The sequence below is a fragment of the Typopeltis vanoorti genome, chromosome 12 (genome assembly GCF_054136105.1).
Source record: "Typopeltis vanoorti isolate ZY-2024b chromosome 12, IOZ_Tvanoo_1.0, whole genome shotgun sequence".
In the NCBI taxonomy this organism is placed as follows: domain Eukaryota; kingdom Metazoa; phylum Arthropoda; class Arachnida; order Uropygi; family Thelyphonidae; genus Typopeltis; species Typopeltis vanoorti.
This window is the reverse complement of record NC_143560.1, coordinates 125981255-126000459: the sequence shown is the minus strand read 5'-3', so window position 1 is coordinate 126000459 and position 19205 is coordinate 125981255. Positions and strand designations below refer to the sequence as shown.

At 34.2% G+C, this 19205-nt stretch overlaps 1 protein-coding gene across 1 annotated transcript in view; it reads right to left on the bottom strand.

Moving 5' to 3' along the window:
- The window catches only part of Sc2 (trans-2,3-enoyl-CoA reductase Sc2), a 279834-nt gene that overhangs the window by 152285 nt on the left and 108344 nt on the right, over positions 1-19205 (bottom strand). Inside the window, exons 5-6 of the mRNA XM_090401561.1 lie at positions 19005-19108; positions 11691-11803 (exon numbers count right to left, since the gene is read on the bottom strand). Coding sequence (XP_090257687.1) covers positions 11691-11803; positions 19005-19108 — 217 coding nt within the window. The remainder of the gene's footprint in view (positions 1-11690; positions 11804-19004; positions 19109-19205) is intronic.

The following is a 19205-nucleotide window of genomic DNA, read 5'->3' as shown; positions in this document are numbered from 1 at the left end:
ATAATTATCCATTTCCATCCTGCTCAATTTCAACTGTAGTTTATTATAGGTAACCCTTATAACTTTTGCAATGTGTACCAGGAACTTCAGTTGCCTATTCACCAAAATCCCCAAATCCTTTGCCTCTGCAAACCTCCTGAAACAAAGTTCCTTCAGTATGGTAAACTTCATTCCATTTTCTCTGACCAAAGTGCATAATTTTCCGCAAGCTGGCTCCTATAAGTCAACTATCCCTCTAATCAAGCTACCAAATAATTATCCATTTCCATCCTGCTCAATTTCAACTGTAGTTTATTATAGGTAACCCTTATAACTTTTGCAATGTGTACCAGGAACTTCAGTTGCCTATCCACCAAAATCCCCAGATCCTTTGCCTCTGCGAACCTCCTGAAACAAAGTTCCTTCAGTATTGTAAACTTCATTCCATTTTCTCTGACCAAAGTGCATAATTTTCCGCAAGCTGGCTCCTATAAGTCAACTATCCCTCTAATCAAGCTACCAAATAATTATCCATTTCCATCCTGCTCAATTTCAACTGTAGTTTATTATAGGTAACCCTTATAACTTTTGCAATGTGTACCAGGAACTTCAGTTGCCTATCCACCAAGATCCCCAGATCCTTTGCCTCCGCAAACCTCCTGAAACAAAGTTCCTTCAGTATGGTAAACTCATTCCATTTTCTCTGACCAAAGTGCATAATTTTACACAAGCTGGCTCCTAAAAGTCCACTAGCCCTCTAATCAAGCTACCAAATAATTATCCATTTCCATCCTGCTCAATTTAAACTGTAGTTTATCATGTGGTACTCAATCAAATACTTCATCAAAATCCAGATCAACCACAGGATAAGCAGCATCTATTCTGTCCAATACACTAGCCACCTTTTTATAAAATGTAACCTAGTTACTAAAGCATGATCTCTCCTTAGCAAACACATGTTGTTCTCTTTAAAGATTTCCCTTCTCATCAATCCTGGTTTGCATTCTGTCTCTAACCAGCCTCTCTAACATCTTCACTACAACTCCTGATATATATGCTGGCCTGTAGTTTGACACTACTGACTTGAATTTTCCCTTATGCAGTGGCACTATTTTTCTTTCTTTCCACTCTTTTGGAACTGCTCCTGATGCCAGACTTCTCTTGAACAACAAAGCCAAGGACAATGCCAACTCCTTTGCACATTCCTGTAATATAAGTGGTGACATCCCACAGCCTTATTAATATCAAGATTACTTACTATTTTAAACACTTCCCATTCTTGAACTGTAAGCCTTCCTATTGCTATTCAAATACTACTTTTAATACTTATTAAACATTTCTATTAATTTTCAGCAGATGAGACGTGTTCCATCTCCTGCAATGAAAATCAGTCTTCTAGCAACATACTATCATTCTCTAGGATTTTGCTTTACTGCTTCAGCTGATCTCTTTTTCATATGCCAATTTTTCTTTCCTTACTATCCTTATCACTGCACGAGATGATATTAAATCTAACACTCAAGTCCCACATATCGCTTCAGCTACATGCTGGATAGATAGTTGTCTTTAAGTAGCTCAAGGAATTTGGTCTCCTTCCTCACACATATTTCCTGCTTACAGTCAATAATTCCATAGTTAAAATCACTCATTAATCTCAAATGTTCAGATTACCCATCTGGACATTTCAGAATTATCTCCTTCTGCATTCCTTGGCCTGTAGCAATATCCCACTAAATAACTAAAACCTGTGCTAACCTCAACCAAACACCAAATGGCCTCAAAGCCATTGTAATTACAACATTGTTAATTCTTCTATCCACAGTTCACAGAGGGCCATAGAATAGATATTAGGAAATATCCTCATAGAAATCTTCCTCTCAGTCATGACTTATTATTTTTTTTTTATCAGTATTAATACACCAAAGGAACTATTTTATAAAAAGATGTTTCATTAACTTGCTTATATTTTGATGAATTTCAAATCAGCATCATCAGAACACAACACAGCATGTATATGCGACAGTGAGTAAGTGAAACAATACAACTGAAATGGACAAAAGATCTCAAGTCCTATTTTGGCACCTTCTAACAAAAAAACAAAAAACATAGCTGTATTATTATTATTATTTTTTTTTTTTACAACAATGCTGGTCAGTATATCTCACTCCGAGTTTAAAGATTTTATAAACAAATTGAAACCAACTAGCACATACACACTACAAATGCGCAACTTCTACAACAACTTTTACACAAACACATACAAATCTACAATTATCAAAAAACTTACCTGAACCAGAGCATTCTTGCACAATCCTTCAAGCAAGCCACCACCTAGCAAATTACACAACTATGTTTTCATGGAATTTTGTGTCTACAACTCTAACTGGCTCCCTTTCTCCATTTCTACTAACCAAGAAGAGAATATTCACTGTATGCAGTGACCTAAAGCAAACGTATCAACCAGAATATTCACACAATTTTTCTCTCCACTCGCTCACTTAACACTCTAGATTTCTTCTTAAGAAGAAAGAAAGATTTCTTCTTTCTTCTTCGAGATACATTGCTGAGATCAACTCTCCTCTCAAGTACTCAGACCATAATCTCATATAAGTTCCATCTCTAGTGGAATGATCTTCACCCAGATTTTTTCTCAACTTGATGTCCATAGGCATTACAGCAATGACGAGGGAAGATCTCTGGGCCTTCTCCTTTCTATGGTCAGACTATTGTTTCTGCTTTCTAGACAACAGTCCTCATTGAGTACAGAAATTATATATATTGGAATGAGGGCCTCCATTCTTCCACTTTTTTCTTCTACATTCAAATTTTTTAAACAATATCGAAGCCTTTATTTTCCAAGAAGTGTGCCAAGCCAGTCCAAGAAAAACCAGCATGATGGAGCTCACAATCATTGCAAAACAACCATTAACATATTGAAGCCTGACTTTGAAACAGCTAAAGGCAGAAAAATTGCCTCTTACACAAATGCCTGTCGTGTATCCCAAATTTCTGTCCGTTTGTGTCTCTCTCTCCCTCCCTCTAACCCTGATGGCACTACTGCAAAATGCTTATAGATAAAACCGACTTCCTGACATCATTATTCTCTTCCAACACCTGCACAGCTTATCAAAGCAAATCACCTCAAATACAGAGGAAAAAGCACATTATGCCTAATGTGGCCTTCTACTAGAAAGAGATTCAAAGAATCTTTCTTGAACATGCTAAATACTGAAAAGGCTTCTGAAACACCTCTTAAGTATAATTAAGAAGACACTATCAGAAGTCATTTTGGTATCTCTGATGACTTAGTAACTCAACTATTTCTTTTGCTTCTGTCACTTTCTTACCATCAGGACTGAGTAAAGTCATCTTCTTTCTTTTACTTGAAACAGCAAAAAACTCTTGTGTCACATCTTATATTATCTTTCATTTATCCAAGTGGAAAAACTTTCAACAACTAACTATCTCTAATCCAGACTTTACATCTGGATTAGAGATAGTTACAAAAAAAAAAAAAAAGTTCCAAAAGCTGTCACACCTTATTTTAATAATAAAGGTGTGACAGCTTTTGGCAACTCATATATGAAAATATGACTTCTGCATTACCTCAACTGTGGTATCACCTCTGGGTCTGGCTTCCATTGATGAGACTCAATAAAGGTCGAAACCAGTCTGGATAGTGACCCTTCCCATCATGCATAGCATTATATATGTCAGAAAAAGATGTGTTTTGCATTATGGGATACTAAGGCAAGTGATGTGAAGTCATACCACCTTTACCACGAATTTCCACAGTCCTGAAAATACTTCAGGCGCAAACTTTGTTTGCTTACACTTGGATAAAGGATTAAACCAAGTATATAATTTCTTGGTATCTTTAATTTATAGTATAACCAAGCAGAAAAACTTTCACCAAAATCAGTCCAAGCTGATCTCTCTGCTTGGATTAATATCCACTCCACTATAATACTCCACTCTCTTTTGGCCTAAACACATCACATCAATAGTCCCCTCAGCTTCCAAGAAAACAGGCATTTTTTTTATTCAAGAAGCTATTTTACACCCAACTAACTCTTAACTACAGTGGTATATCGCTAATCCGAACCCTCCAGTAATCCGAATGACGGTTTGAAAGAAAAAAAAGTTTTATTTATTACGTATTATTATTTTTTGTACTATTATTTTGCCTTCAAACTGTACTCCATTGTTGCAACCAATGGATGAGAACATAATACAATCCATTAAATTAAAAGATCATAAAGACCGCTTTTAAATGTAATTTCCCAACATTATGACGTTACCACATCAATTAAAAATATAAATTTGAAGGATGTAGCATTCTCAGTTGCTGCTGCCTGGGATGCCTCGAACCTGAAGCAATTTGAGCATCGTGGAAAAAACTGTGGCCTTCTAGAATTTACCAAGATATACAAAAAGAGGAAATTCAAAACGTGCATAATTTAGTCAAAAATATAAATCAAGATGTTGAAATTTCACAAAGAGATGTTAAGGAATGGATTACAGGTAGAAACGAAAATGAATTTGAAATCAAATCAGATGCTGAAATTATAAATATGACGATACAGAATGAATTAGAAGATGATAATGATGATAAAGAACTCGAAGAAAAAAAAAGTAAAACATGGAGAGGCAGTTGACAGTTTTAATATGTGTATAGAATGGGCTAAGCAGAATGATACACCATTTCATAAAATTTTATTGCTAATGCAGCTCCGAGAAGAAGCATTCGAAAAAAGTTTAGCTTCCAAGAAGCAAAAGAAAATCAGTGACTTTTTTACAGAGAAATAAAAAAAAAATTTTGTGTGTTATTTTGTGAAACTTTTTTTGTGTTGTGTACAAGAAAGATATTTTTTTAAGCAAATTAAGTTATGTACTGAACTAGGCAATTTTATTAAATCAGAATCCTCAACAATACAGATATATACAAACTAAATTTTTTACTAAAAGAAACGTATTATTTTTTAAGTTTCACATTACAGTACAGTAGCTTTTTTCTATCAGTTACTTCATTTATTTACAGAATTAAATTGATGTACCATTAGAATCTGATTATTTTTGTCTTAAACGCTAGTTATTGTTGTCTCTTGGGGGAAATTCACTAATCCAAACAATCACGGTTTTTATTAGTTCAGATTAGCAAGATACTACTGTATATACAAATCCCAAATCTGCCCATGTTTAGAATACCGCTCACACTTCATAAAAAAAAAATCAATAAACTTCCATCTCAGTCCTTATCTTGCACATCCTACACACAGCACTGATTTGCTTATAGGTCTCTCAAACTTTGGTGTATGGGATCAACACACACACACACACACACACACAGTTGTCCAAAACATAAGGACGAACACCATTTCTGAAGATGCAACTACAAATTCAGATGAATCAACTGTGGCAATTTGTATAGCTGACGATTTCAAGTAGAAAGAGGGTGCACATTCAAATTTTTGAATCGCACACTAAGGGATGACGTGATAGCACTCACCAGGATAACATGATAAAAGGCTAAGATAAGCAAATTGTGTTTGAAGGAAACTCTTTCTGTGAAGGAAAAAAGTTGCAAACTTGGATGTCTTGGATGTCTCAAAGACATTATCTAGATCATAGGTGGCCAATGGCATGCACGCGGGCCGCATGTGGCCCATAATGTAAGTTGTGCAGCCTGCGGCAAGATAAAACTATATTAAATTATATGTATTATCAATTTAGCTATTAGTTTCAACCGCAGATTTTCTGATTGATATACTAGTTATATTCATTATTTCTGAAGAAGGAAACGATTTATATTCTCAACACGGAATCAAAATTGCTTTAAAAGGATTACTCAATTTATAATATCTACTGCTTCTCTTGTGAGCTGTAGTAGTGGTAGATTTCTATGCGCTCCAGAGTAACGCATCATTGAAAGTTACTTGCTCTGCTTACAGTGATCAGTTTCAGAGACTCGGTTTCACAGTTAACAGTGTTATTGTTGCAGTTTGTGTCCCCTGGTCAGTTACTTCAGCTTTTGTGTACTATGAGTAAGAAACGTAAGATCTGTGAAGAAAACAGGTCATTTCAGGAGAAATGGGAAAATGAATTTCTGTTTATAAACAATAACGACAACAAACCACAGTGCCTTGTGTGTGTTTGCAAGTATTGTCTGTGCACAAGGAATATAACCTCAAACGCTACTACATACAGCACCACACCACTAAATACCAAGAATACATTGGACAAGTACATACTAAAATTGTCATCATTGTTGAAAATCAACTTTGATGAACTTGTTGCCGCACATGAACGTCCACAATGTTCTCATTAAGTTGTGTTACATGTAAAAAAAAACCATAAATATGTAATTAAATTTAATTTAACAACTTATATTTAAATCAATCAAGTATTTTATATTGTTCTCCCAGTAGTAAAATGATTTAACAAATATAGTAATTCAATACATATAACTATTGCCTTGAAAACATGTAGAGTTTATTTTTATTTAATTTCTGTCTAAAAGTGTGTGGCCCATGAAACTACCACTCATCATATGTTAGCCCCTCATATAGAATGAAGTTGGCCACGCCTGATCTAGATGATTTCATGCAAGAAAGAATTATTGGAAAGCTTGAAGAAGGCCGTAGAATTACTGATATTGTCAGAGTATGGAATCTCACAGGGCACTGTATCCAGGTTCCAGACAGCATTTCAAACCAATGGAATGTGTTCCAGACATTTGCTAAGAGGTCGCCTTGCTCTACCATGGAACATGAAAACAGATTTTTGATTATAACAGCAAAATGTAATCAACGCACCACAGCAGGTCAGCTTGCAAGTTAACATCCATTCAAGCATGGGTATGCGGATATCTTGACAAACAGTGGCAAGATGTCTGCAACAAGTAGGCCTATATGCCTAAAAGAGCCTGTAGTCCAAGTTTATTTACAGTTCATTGTACCACGTTTTCAGTGGTGTTATTTACCCATAAATATTGGACAAGAGACCAATGGGTTAATGTATTCTTTACAGATGAGAGTCATTTTGGTCTTTTCTCTGATTCTAGATGACACTTGATCTGGCTTGAAAGTAGTACTGCTTACCATCACGAGAATGTTCTTAAAAGGGAATAGATACGGTGATGCTGGGATCATTGTGTGGGGAGGCATTATGCTTAATGGATGCACCAAGCTACAAGTGCTGGAAAAAAGAACTATGTCTGGTGACATAGTTCTCAATCCCACAGAACACATTTGGGATGCAATAGGGAGACAAATATCTGCTCGAAATTCCTATCCAGAAAACAAACAAAGCCTTATCCTTGCTCTGAAGGAGGAGTGAACCAGTTTGCTTCAAGAACTCCTGAATCACTTGGTGCTAAGCATGGTACAATGTTGGGAGAGCTGCATTACAGTTTGCGGGACATATTCCATACTGAAATGTCTTTCCACATAGTTTTGTGTAAGCAATGTACATTAATTCCTTAACTATGTCCTTAGGAAATTTGTAACTTTTGCCAAAAACATATTGCAATTTAAGTTAAGGGGGGATAAAAATCCCTTATTGTTTTTTCAGCCAGTAAGCGAAACTAAGATCGAAAACTACGATCTGAACGTTTATGCCGACGAACTGTCGGCGGATCCAAGCGTAAGTGACCACTTGGTAGTGCCACACCAAGGCAACTCGTTGCAAAGGTGGAGCAAGCTCCCTCACTATTCTTGATATTTTCTCATAATGTAAAAACACACAGCTCCTAGGAGATGTAGAACTGCTTTACATTATGAGGAGAGGTCACTACCCAGACCGGTTTCAACCTTTTTTGAGGTCTCATCAGTGAGTAGCTAGACCTAGAATATCAGAGTTTAAGTGAAAAGAACTTACATACTTTCGCTATACGAATGCCAGAAAGGTGTGTCACTATATTATGTTATAACATATTATAACTAAGAAGAAAAGCCAAACAGCTATTTTTCTGGCGAGGTTGATAAGTTAAGGGGGGATAAAAATCCCTTATTGTTTTTTCAGCCAGTAAGCGAAACTAAGATCGAAAACTACGATCTAAACGTTTCATGCCGATGAACTGTCGGCAGATCCAAGCATAAGTGACCACTTGGTAGTGCCACACCAAGGCAACTCGTTGCAAAGGTGGAGCAAGCTCCCTCACTATTCTTGATATTTTCTCATAATGTAAAAACACACAGCTCCTAGGAGATGTAGTACTGCTTTACATTATGAGGAGAGGTCACTACCCAGACCGGTTTCAACCTTTTTTGAGGTCTCATCAGTGAGTAGCTAGACCTAGAATATCAGAGTTTAAGTGAAAAGAACTTACATATTTTCGCTATACGAATGCCAGAAAGGTGTGTCACTATATTATGTTATAACATATTATAACTAAGAAGAAAAGCCAAACGGCTATTTTTCTCGTGAGGTTGATAAGTTAAGGGGGGATAAAAGTATAAGGGATTTTTATCCATTAATAAGGGATTTTTATCCCCCCTTAACTTATCAACCTCGCCAGAAAAATAGCCGTTTGCTTTTCTTCTTAGTTATAATATATTGCAATTTAATTTGTACAAAATTTATGACACATTTTTTGTGTAATATAATTTGTCAGTATGCTACCAATAAATGTATGTACACATTTGGCTATAGTCATGATGCATACATAGGTAAAAATATAGTTTATCCCTAGCTTTTTGACACCAGTTTGTGTCCAAAAGCTAGGAATATGTGTGTGTTTGTGTGTATTGAAGCATGTAGACTTTACCAGTTCATGAATATGTAATTAAGAGTTTATAAGGATAGCACACTGGAATAAGATGGTAACAATTATTTTAATTCACAACATGACGTTTCATCCTAATTATATAGTATTTCTTCAGGTGTAAACATACAAGCTAGTAGACAAAACAGTATTAACAACAGTGACAACGACTATTTAGTTATAGAAGAGACTGATGTTTGTTAAAATATTTCTTATTTTACATTGCATTGTTCAGCACACTGTGCATGTTCATGCATTCTCATGCACACATTTGGCTAATAATGGCTATGGTGTATTCTGACAAGTTGATACTTGGGTTTATATTTAGATATTTAGGAGCTAATGCTGTTTCAAAGAATTGCCAAATATTTCTCTTGGTTATGTCATATCAGTAGTGTAAAAAAAACAAAATACATCCATCTGTGCATTGTTTCTTGATGCTAATTTGATTTCTGTGAAACACTGTAAGTATTCATTAAAATATTTTAATTAGTATATCATGTATGTTGTCATCATCTTAAAAATACCAGTATGAATAATCATGTAAGCTAGCTTTGAACATCAAGTAACTGTAGAAAGTATGTGACAAACAGGAAGATCTGCTCAGCCAAGCACATAAGAAATATTCTTTATTACTTAATATTACTGCTGAAGAATAAAACAGGATTTATATCACATGAAAAGAAGGAGGAGGACATAATATGAACTACTATAACATTTATATTCTATTTAGGGCAGAAAATTTTTAAGGCAATTAAGAGTCAATGGAGGTTATTCTATATGATTCACTAAATTATAATCAGGGAATAAATGTTCTTGGTGTCAAAAGTCTCTACCAAAATGATCTTTAAGACTTATGCAATGCTAGGCCACATTGTAAAATGTAAATAGTGTGCATAACAAGTGACAAATGACAAGACTATATTGACACAGCGTCATTTTCGGGAACTGTTTGGTTGATGGTATGTTGAGTGAATGAATACTCTTTAATAAATTTTTTATATACCTAAGTCTTTAAGATGCTGAAAAAGTATATCAAAACATGCTTAAATGTACATTCAGAGTTTAATACTTATTCTACATGGCTTTATATCTTTACACGAAAGTAACAAACAAGGAAATAATCTGTGGTGACTACAAAAGAATCGGCAATTTAATATAACAAAACTTTGCATTTGATCTGTTGTTGAAATGTAGTGCTGATGGAATATGCGTTGTTATACAGACAATCTCCATTATAGCAAACTCGTTATAACAAACTTAAAATTCATGCCAAACTCTCAGAGCAATGCTGTTTGAATTTCCTGTAAAAGAGTAGGCCATTCCTTTGGTCACTACTAGTTCACTACCGCAAAAGTCAGTGGTATTCAAATAATAAAGAGATATTACTTCCTGTAGATAAGCTTATATGTGTTGGTTAGACATACATACTTCTAATATTTTAGGAAATGATAACAGAAACTAAATTATTAATTATAAAATCTTTAATAATTACTTGCTGGCCTGGTTGGCCGAGTGGTTAGCGTGTTGTTCTTAAGATGTTTTATAGCCTTATTCACCTCCTCTTCCAAGATGTCATTTTCAAAGATCTCTGCTGTGGAGAGATTGCTTTTAGTTCTTTGATTACTTCTGTTGCAGTATCATTTAGTTGATTTTTATATAGTTTGCTGCAACATCTTGTCCAACTGATTCTTCCCCATATTTTAGCATCTCACCTATTATGTTGTCATTTCCAGGACTCTTGTTGTTCTTTAGATGTTTTATAGCCTTATTCACCTCCTCTTCCAAGATGTCATTTTCAAAGATCTCTGCTGGTGGAGAAATCGCTTTTAGTTCTTTGATTACTTCTGTTGCAGTATCATTTAGTTGATTTTTATATAGTTTGTTGCAATATCTTGTCCATCTGTGTACGATTTCTGTCTTGTCCATCAATACTTTGACTGCTACTGATCTTGTTTGCCACTTCCTATTGACATTTCTTATAAGTTCATAGACCTCTCTAGTTTTGTGTTCTCCATGGTACTGTTCAATGTCTTTGCACTGGTCCTCCAAGATCTGATAAAGCCATTTGGCTTTATCAGATTTTGCTGCTTTCCGCACTTCATTGCATTTTTGACGGTATAACTCATCTGCTACCTTGAATTATTTCTTTTAAGTTTCAGTTCTCTTTTCTCTTGTACCAATTTTTAGGGTTTCTGAGTTATCCATTTCTTGTTGATCTTTTCTCTTTCAGGAATTACTTCCTCTACTGCTATTTTTAGCACTGTAGTCAGTCGTTCTGCTCTTGTATTTATATTTTGTTTTTCACTTGGGGTCTTAAGCTTAGTTTCCAATATGTTCTGATATGCTGTTCTTAGCCTGTCTTCATTTAGTTTTGAGATGTCTCTAGCTTTTTGGAACTTTCCTTTGTACTTCTGTTTCAGTTTTAGTCTTATATTAGCAATCACTAAGCTGTGTTCCGAATCAATATCAGCTCCTTGGAATGATCTGCACTGTTGAACTGAGGTTCTCCATTTCTGGTCTATTAATATCAGGTCGATCATATTCCTGTGTTTGCCATCAGAGGATGGCAAACACAGGAATATGTCCATTTATGACAATCTTTTTGTTGAAATTTGTATTGCAAATCATCAGATTGTTATCTGTGGCAAATTCCAGAAGCATCTCTCCACGTTCATTTCTTTCTCCATATCCAAAAATAGGTAGTTATTAAAGTTTTTATAATTAATTAGTTTACATTGTCATTTCCTAAAAAATTAGAAGTAAGAAAGAGGCAATACATGTTGATCCTTTCCTTCATATTAAACAGAAGTTTTACTATAACACGGTAGTTGTTTCCAAAATTTTTAATAATGAAAGCATTACATGTTGACTTTATATAAAATAAAAACTGTAAAATAATTTGCTTTGCCAAGATCAAAGAGAAAAGAAACAAACATTTACTTACTGAACAACCCAATGCTTGGGTTCTGTTGCAGCATGCATTCCATACAAGATGGCAGGACGAATGTAAGCGACCAGATATAAAACTAGTGGTCCAAAATACTCCCAAAGGAAAACCTAAAATTATATATCTTTGTAAAGAATTCAAATACTAAAAATGTTTATTTTTATTTATATTTTTGTTAAGTAAAAACCAAAAAACACAGCACTAACATGATAAATACATGTATGTAACATAAGGGTATCCAACTGTTCAATAAATCACCTAAAATCAGCAGTGTGCAATATTTGGGTGAGGGATAAACTGGAATTTATTAATAAAAATGACAAACATCAACATGTTTAGACCTGAAACTTTTTTCCTTTTTCCAAAATAAAAATTTACAGAGGCACTCAAATCTTTTATCACCTTAATGCTTGCAATGTCTTTCAAAGTCAAATGACTTTTTTTTACAATTCTATATCACACATTTTGGAAGTGTTCTGGTATTAGAGTTTTTTTTTTTTTTTGCAAGTAACATTTTTTCCCCTTATTATTATTATTATTCCTGATACCTCCAAGGAGTCCGAAAACTCATCGCGGGAGGACACCTACAACTGTCTCAATTGATACAACTTTCTCAACCACTACACCAAACATCTACTACGAATCATCTCCATCAACGCCATCTACCACCCATCTCCACCACCACTACAACTAGTATTTTTTGTCTGTAAATTGCATCTATTCTGAAGGGCTGACTTGTCTGTATGTGGGATGAAAAACCCCAGTTTCCAGGAGAAAAAACTCTGCTACCTTCGTATGAGATCAGCTAACTCACCTTCGATTGAAAATCGTCCAGATAAAGATTCCTCCTATCGCACGAGAATCGAACTTAGGCCTATTCCAATCGAAGGATGCAATGTACCGTCGTTCTTCCAATTGCGCTACGGAGGCGCTAAAATTATACAAGTAAAATAAAAAGTTACTATACAAGGATGCAGTATAGGTGGAATCAACATATTAGTTAGCAATCATTTTGATCTTATTTTGCCAAATGAGGAATTAATATACAGGTATCTAATCAGTACATTATACATCTAACCTCTTCAGTGCAAATACACAAGCAGATTCAGAGACAAGATTTCATTATATTGGAATGGAGGGCAAGTTTTGCAATATTGAGTAGTATCGTAATATTACTGCTCTGTATAAGAAAGATCAATTGAAAGAGAAACTGAAAGAGTAAAGTGTTACACAGTCTAGATCTGTTAGATCTGTATAATATGATGACTAGGGTGAAAAAAATGCATAATGTATAACTCAGAAGAAGCAAATTGAAAATACTTCCATTTATAACAACAAATGTAACTCTCCTTCTTATATCTCACCAAAATATTATCATGGTGAGATATAAGAAGGAGAGTGTAACACACTAAAAGAAAAATGTCTACTCATAATTAGGTTTAGTGGAATAAATACAGCAATGTTCTGTGCTGGATTCATTCCATTAAACCTAATCATAAGTGTAAACCAGCACCTAAGTATAATAAATAATTGGTAACAAAATGTATGCATCATTCAAAGAGATAAAAATCTTTAATTTATTTTTATAAAATCAAATAATGACATGAAAATGGATGGAGGATGAATGCTCTCCAAAGATATTTCTAACCATAGTAAAGCATCTAATGTCCAATTTTGTGTGGGAGGGAGACAGGGGGGGGGGAACAGGAGGAAGATCAGGAACCATCTTCTAAATTGGAGGGTAGGGAGAGAAAAAGAAAACCGAAAATAAAAGTAACGTATAGATGTAACAAAACATTTTCGGTTGCTTAAGTTTTATTTTTAAAATGCCAAAATAAGAAGTTGCAATGTAATTATTATATGATATACTTAGTGGGATGTTGTTATAAGCCAAGGAACACAAAGGGTGCAGAGCAAGAGATCTTTATGCAGTTGAGCTTGGCTAGCAAAATGAGAGATCATTATGAGTGATTTTATCTATAGCAGTATAAACTGGGAAGAGGATACAGTGTGTTGTAGTAAGAATGAAATATCTGGAATTCTCAAGCAAAGTGATAGAAAGAACAAGATATTCATTAATTTTGGATTTGGTTCTAGCATCAGAGGATCTGATTAACAGATGTCATCCCTGTGAGAAAGTTACAATGTATTTTTGACTTGGAGGATGAACAGACATTATTATTATGTGACACCTCCAGGAAGTCCAAAGACTCATCAAGGGAAAATATAAGTATTGAGGAAAAAGAAATTTATGTGAAATTATAAGATAGGTAGTTATAATAAGCTTAGAAATCAATTTGGGGAAGTTCCATGGGTGAAAGAACTGGAAGAGAGAGATGTCACCCAGTGCATGGGAATTAGTAAAGAAATATTTATTAGCGGCAATGATTTGATGTAAAATGAATGACTGACAAAATCAAATAAGAACAGCAGATGAAAACGCACTTATGGAAAAAGTATAAGGGTGAAGTTGCATGAGGAACATAAGACTTGGACTGGGAAAATGACACAGTAAACAAGAAAAAACTGGAATAAAATGAGAAAAGATTACAGGAAAATCTGATATTAAAGAAAAATCCTAAGGAATTCTTTCTTTATGTGGCCAGTAGGAAGAAAAATGACAATAAAAGAATGACATTGTCAGACTAAATGGGAGTCAAGTGATATGTAGAAGACATCAGTCACTTGGAGTTCAATGATCACTTTCTTCAGGTATTTCATCCAGGAAAAGTATAGTTTTTACTAGAGTGATGGGACAGGCTTAAGGTTAAGCAGTGCACTTCAAATACTAAGCACTCTGGATATCAATAAGGCACTGGACTAGATGAAATTGTTTTAAGAAAATGTGCTAATAAACTGACAGCCACATAGCTGCTTTTCAAAGCAAGTCTGGCTATGGGAAAGATGTCCAAGGAAGGAGGATAAGATAGTGTCATTGCATATGGGTGTGGTGGTAGAATAGGTGTATCTAACTACAGACCAGTCAGTATTTCTTCTGCAAGAGACAGTATACAGCATTAGGCAGACAAGGGTAATGTTATCTGTGAGGGTCAGCATGGATTTGTTAAGGGAAGCTCTTGTTTTACCAAATCTGATTACCTTTTATAATAAAATAACAATCAATAAAAAGAAATTTGATGATGGGAAATGCATATACTGCCTTTTTTTTTTTTTTAATTTTTTACAAAGGCATTTGACAGGGCTTCACATGAAGATATTTAAGTTACAGAATATAGATTTAGATATGACATTATTGAAATAGCACTGAGTACTGAGAACCCCCACTTGTGATTAAAATCAAAAGTGGGAGTTCTCAGTACTTGGACCTATACTGTCATCATCATCAATTTCCTGATATATACCCTCATGGAGTGTTCAGGTTACTATGACAGCACTACATGATTAAGTTTACATTATTATTAATCTCCTATCCACAATTTTCTGCCAAATTAGTCTATTACTTGTGAGCACTCCGATACTGTCATTCTAAGGCAGTTTTGACTGAATAATCCACCTAGACCTTGGTCTTCCTCTGGATCTCTTTCTTGACATGTTGGCATCAAACACCTGTTTTGATAATCTTTTCTCATTCTATTTAAGTGGCCATACCACCTTAGATTAGCTCTGCTGACACATATTTGAATGCTAACAATGGCAATATCAACAGAAAAATCAAAAACTATGGCCTTTAAAGGACAAGATCCAGCAAGAACTAAAATAGTATTAGATAACAAGATCTTAGAACAGGTGAATTCATTTAACTACCTAGGATGTATGATCACTTATGAAAATGAAAAAGATATAAACATAAAAATTGCAAAATATTTAAAAATAACAGGAGTAATTAACTCTATATTTAAACCAAACCTAGTTCAAAAACAAACCAGGCTAAAAGTATACAATACATTAGCCCTACTGGTCTTAATGTATGGAAGCGAAATCTGGACAATAAAACAAAAAGACAAAGATTAACAACAGCAGAAATGAAGTTTATGAGAAAAACTGCAAAGTATACCCTATTTGATCACAAAAGAAACGAAGATATTATGAAAGAATTAAACCAAGAACCAGTAATTGAAAAAATTAAAAAATATAAACATAAATGGATGGAACACGTTCACAGAATGAAAACAGAAAGATTACCAAAACAAGCCTTAAAGTACAAGCCATTAGGAAAAAGAAAACCAGGACGTCCTCTTAAACGATTCAACGATGACTTCTAAGGCTGGAACAGGCCATACTAGGCCTAAATCCTTGATGATGATGATGATGAGTAATGTGGATGGACAGAAGGAGAAAAAGATTCTGGATAGCTTCTAGCCTTTTTTCGGAGATGTTTGGTGTACCACTGAAAATGTGAGAACAGTATTAAGATCGTGTATTTGGGATTTATACAGTGACAGCAGTTGGTGAGAAACAGTGTCCCTTGCTGTTTAACCAGGAAAGATTAAATTTCTAAGTTGACCCAAGAAGAGAAACTGGATCTTGACCAGAGACCTAAGTATTACCAAAGAAAGAGGAAGTCAAGTGAGTTTCTTCTTGCTGCAAGAAATAAGACAGAAATGCATTTTGGTAGTTTAGAGCATACTGTTTATGAAAGATCTTGAAGATAGGATCATTTGAGCTACACGGTTTGTTCGATGAAAAAGAGGAATGGACTGTCATCAACAAAATTACAAATAGGATTTGAAGTTAGTGAGAGGAGATTGTATAGAAGAGTGTGGATAAAAATACAGAGCCCTGGGGATTCCTTCACTGATAGGGAAATCAAAAGAAAGGAAACCATCCACCATGCTATGCAGTGATAATCAGAGGAAACTGGCATTCCAATTGAAGAGTCTGAAGGCAGATCATAAACTGACACTTTGGTAAACAGGCTTCTAGAGACATAATCAAATGCCCTGGAAATGTCATAAATCACTACACTATTGTAGTACTATGGTGTCTAGGAGATCTCCTATCTCCAATGCAGTGCAAATGATGGAATCAAAGGAACCACATGAGACTGAACCTCACTGTAACAAATCAGGAGTCTTCCTAACCAGCTAACAAATAATCCTGTTGTCACTTACTTTCTTAGATTGTGCTTGGATAGACTGAGTACAGAAGCAGCAAGTTGAGGCCACATATGGCCAGGAAATTGGATTTTCTCTGTATAGGTAACAGGTTTGAAAGTCCTTAAAGCCCCATCTTTATCTAACTTTTCTTACCCACTAATCCTGAAAGACAACATAAAGAAACAGCTACACTGCAAATCGAAAAAAAAAAAAAAATTGCTGTTTTATATGCTAATAATCACTTTGATCTCTCTGATTATTTTTCCCTGAAGCCAATTTTTTCAGCCAAACCCAAACAATGAAGTCATCTTTCTCAGGAACTTCAAAGTCTGCAATTCAAACTGTATTCCTTTCTCAATTCTGCTGGAAATGACATCGACAATATTTGCTGTTGGTAATGGCTTAATACAGATTGTCCACCCTTCGCACCATAACACCAGATAAACATCCTTCCAACGCCTTTAATCTTTTTTTGAAATAATTCTTCCAAACATACTGTATAAATAATTTATATGGAATAAGAAAGAAACGAGTTGAGTGAAAATACTAAATTAGCTGTATACAAGACAGTGTTCAAACCAGTCTTAACTTATGGATTGGGATTAGATGAGGAGCTAGGTTAAAAATAAAACACTTGGAACTCAATTTCAAAGCATTTCCAACTTGATCTCTCACAGTCTCACTTTTCATTCACAAAAAAAACCTCTGTCTGTGTGTGTGTGTGTGCGTGTGTGTGTGTGCCAAATCAAGAATACATTTTTTTTAATTTGCTCTGACTCAAAATTTCTTTACTGCATTTTATAGAGTTCAATTGCTATTTTATATGCTAATAATCACTTTGATCTCTCTGATTATTTTTCCCTGAAGCCAATTTTTTTTCAGCCAAACCCAAACAATGAGGTTATCTTTCTCTTAGCTGTATACAAGACAGTGTTCAAACCAGTCTTAACTTATGGATTGGGATTAGATGAGAGCTAGGTTAAAAATAAAACACTTGGCACTCAATTTCAAAGCATTTCCAACTTGACCTCTCACAGTCTCACTTTTCATTCACAAAAAAAACCTGTGTGTGTGCGTGCCTGCGTGTTTGTGTTTCCACTTTCTTACAAAAGAAACAGAGAGGAAAAAAAATTTCCACTACATGGAATAGATTAACTTCCAAATTTAAAATTAAACCACTATAATTACAATAAACATGGTGTTAAATTATATTATAAGAATGTTATATGCAAGTCTTAATTTTTTTTAATACAATTACACATGTTAGCATCAAGCTAGAATACAGATTTCTTACCAAATAAAATGTTTTTCTTAAAGTACAATCATTTCATTTTTATGGAGGTCAATAATTACAGACAGCCATACTATCACTTTCTCCTCATGCACAAATTTTAGAATTTGTTGATGAAATACATCTATAAAGGATTTCTTTAACAGTACTATTATAATATGCATTTAGTCAGAAAATAAGCTAATGCAGAATGAAATTCTAGCTGAAATGAAATTTCTGATACGTTGTGGGATACTCAATTAGCTCGAAATCAAAATTAAATTATAATGGGATGAATTTTGTGCTTGAATTAGAAATTAGATTAATTTTTAAAAAGAACACAAAATAGTTTATATTTTCTATAAAAAAAGAGCATTTTTTCAAAGTGGTAACAATATTGTAACTTCAAACTAAATCAAAACTACATAACTAACAGGAAACAATAATTTGTATTCCAATCTATCATTGAAAAGCATGGAAAATGATGCTGATTATTTATGTAGAAGTTCCTAGAACAGTAAACTATGTAGACATAGAATGTAAATAAATAATTTATTAGCTAAAAGTAATTATTTGCAAGCTGACATGTCACTAGCATTATCAGAGGTAATTTAACACTAAACATTCATTGAAGACATAAACCAAAATGACTTGGATAACAAGGACAGTCATGTGCATGGAGGGTGACAGTGGTGCTCTTCATGGTGATTCCTGTTATTAATGATATATGAAAACATGGAAATAAAACCATACTGAGTTGATGAGGGGAATGAGATATAATTTGGATTAAAGGATACAATGAATTTTCAGAAGTTGGATTAAACCTTTGTTTACTGTATGTGGATTACTAAAAATACCATCAGAGCTGTAATCCAAACACTTTAAATAACAATAAAAAATGAAAGAAGAAATAAAATATTACTCTTTGGCTTCTCTGGTTACTACTGAATATTGTAATATGAACAAATTCTTTATTTCACTTACTGTTTTCCATCCAATCTGAGGTCCAAGGTCTGATAAGTACAGTTGATTTCCAGATGTAAATTTCAAAGATTTTAAGATAACATTATCATCTAATCGCTTTCCTCCTTTATATGAAAAAAATATATATAACAAAATATATAATTTCTATATTGTACTGTTGCATGTATATATGTTGAATAATAAATTTTAAATATCTAATTG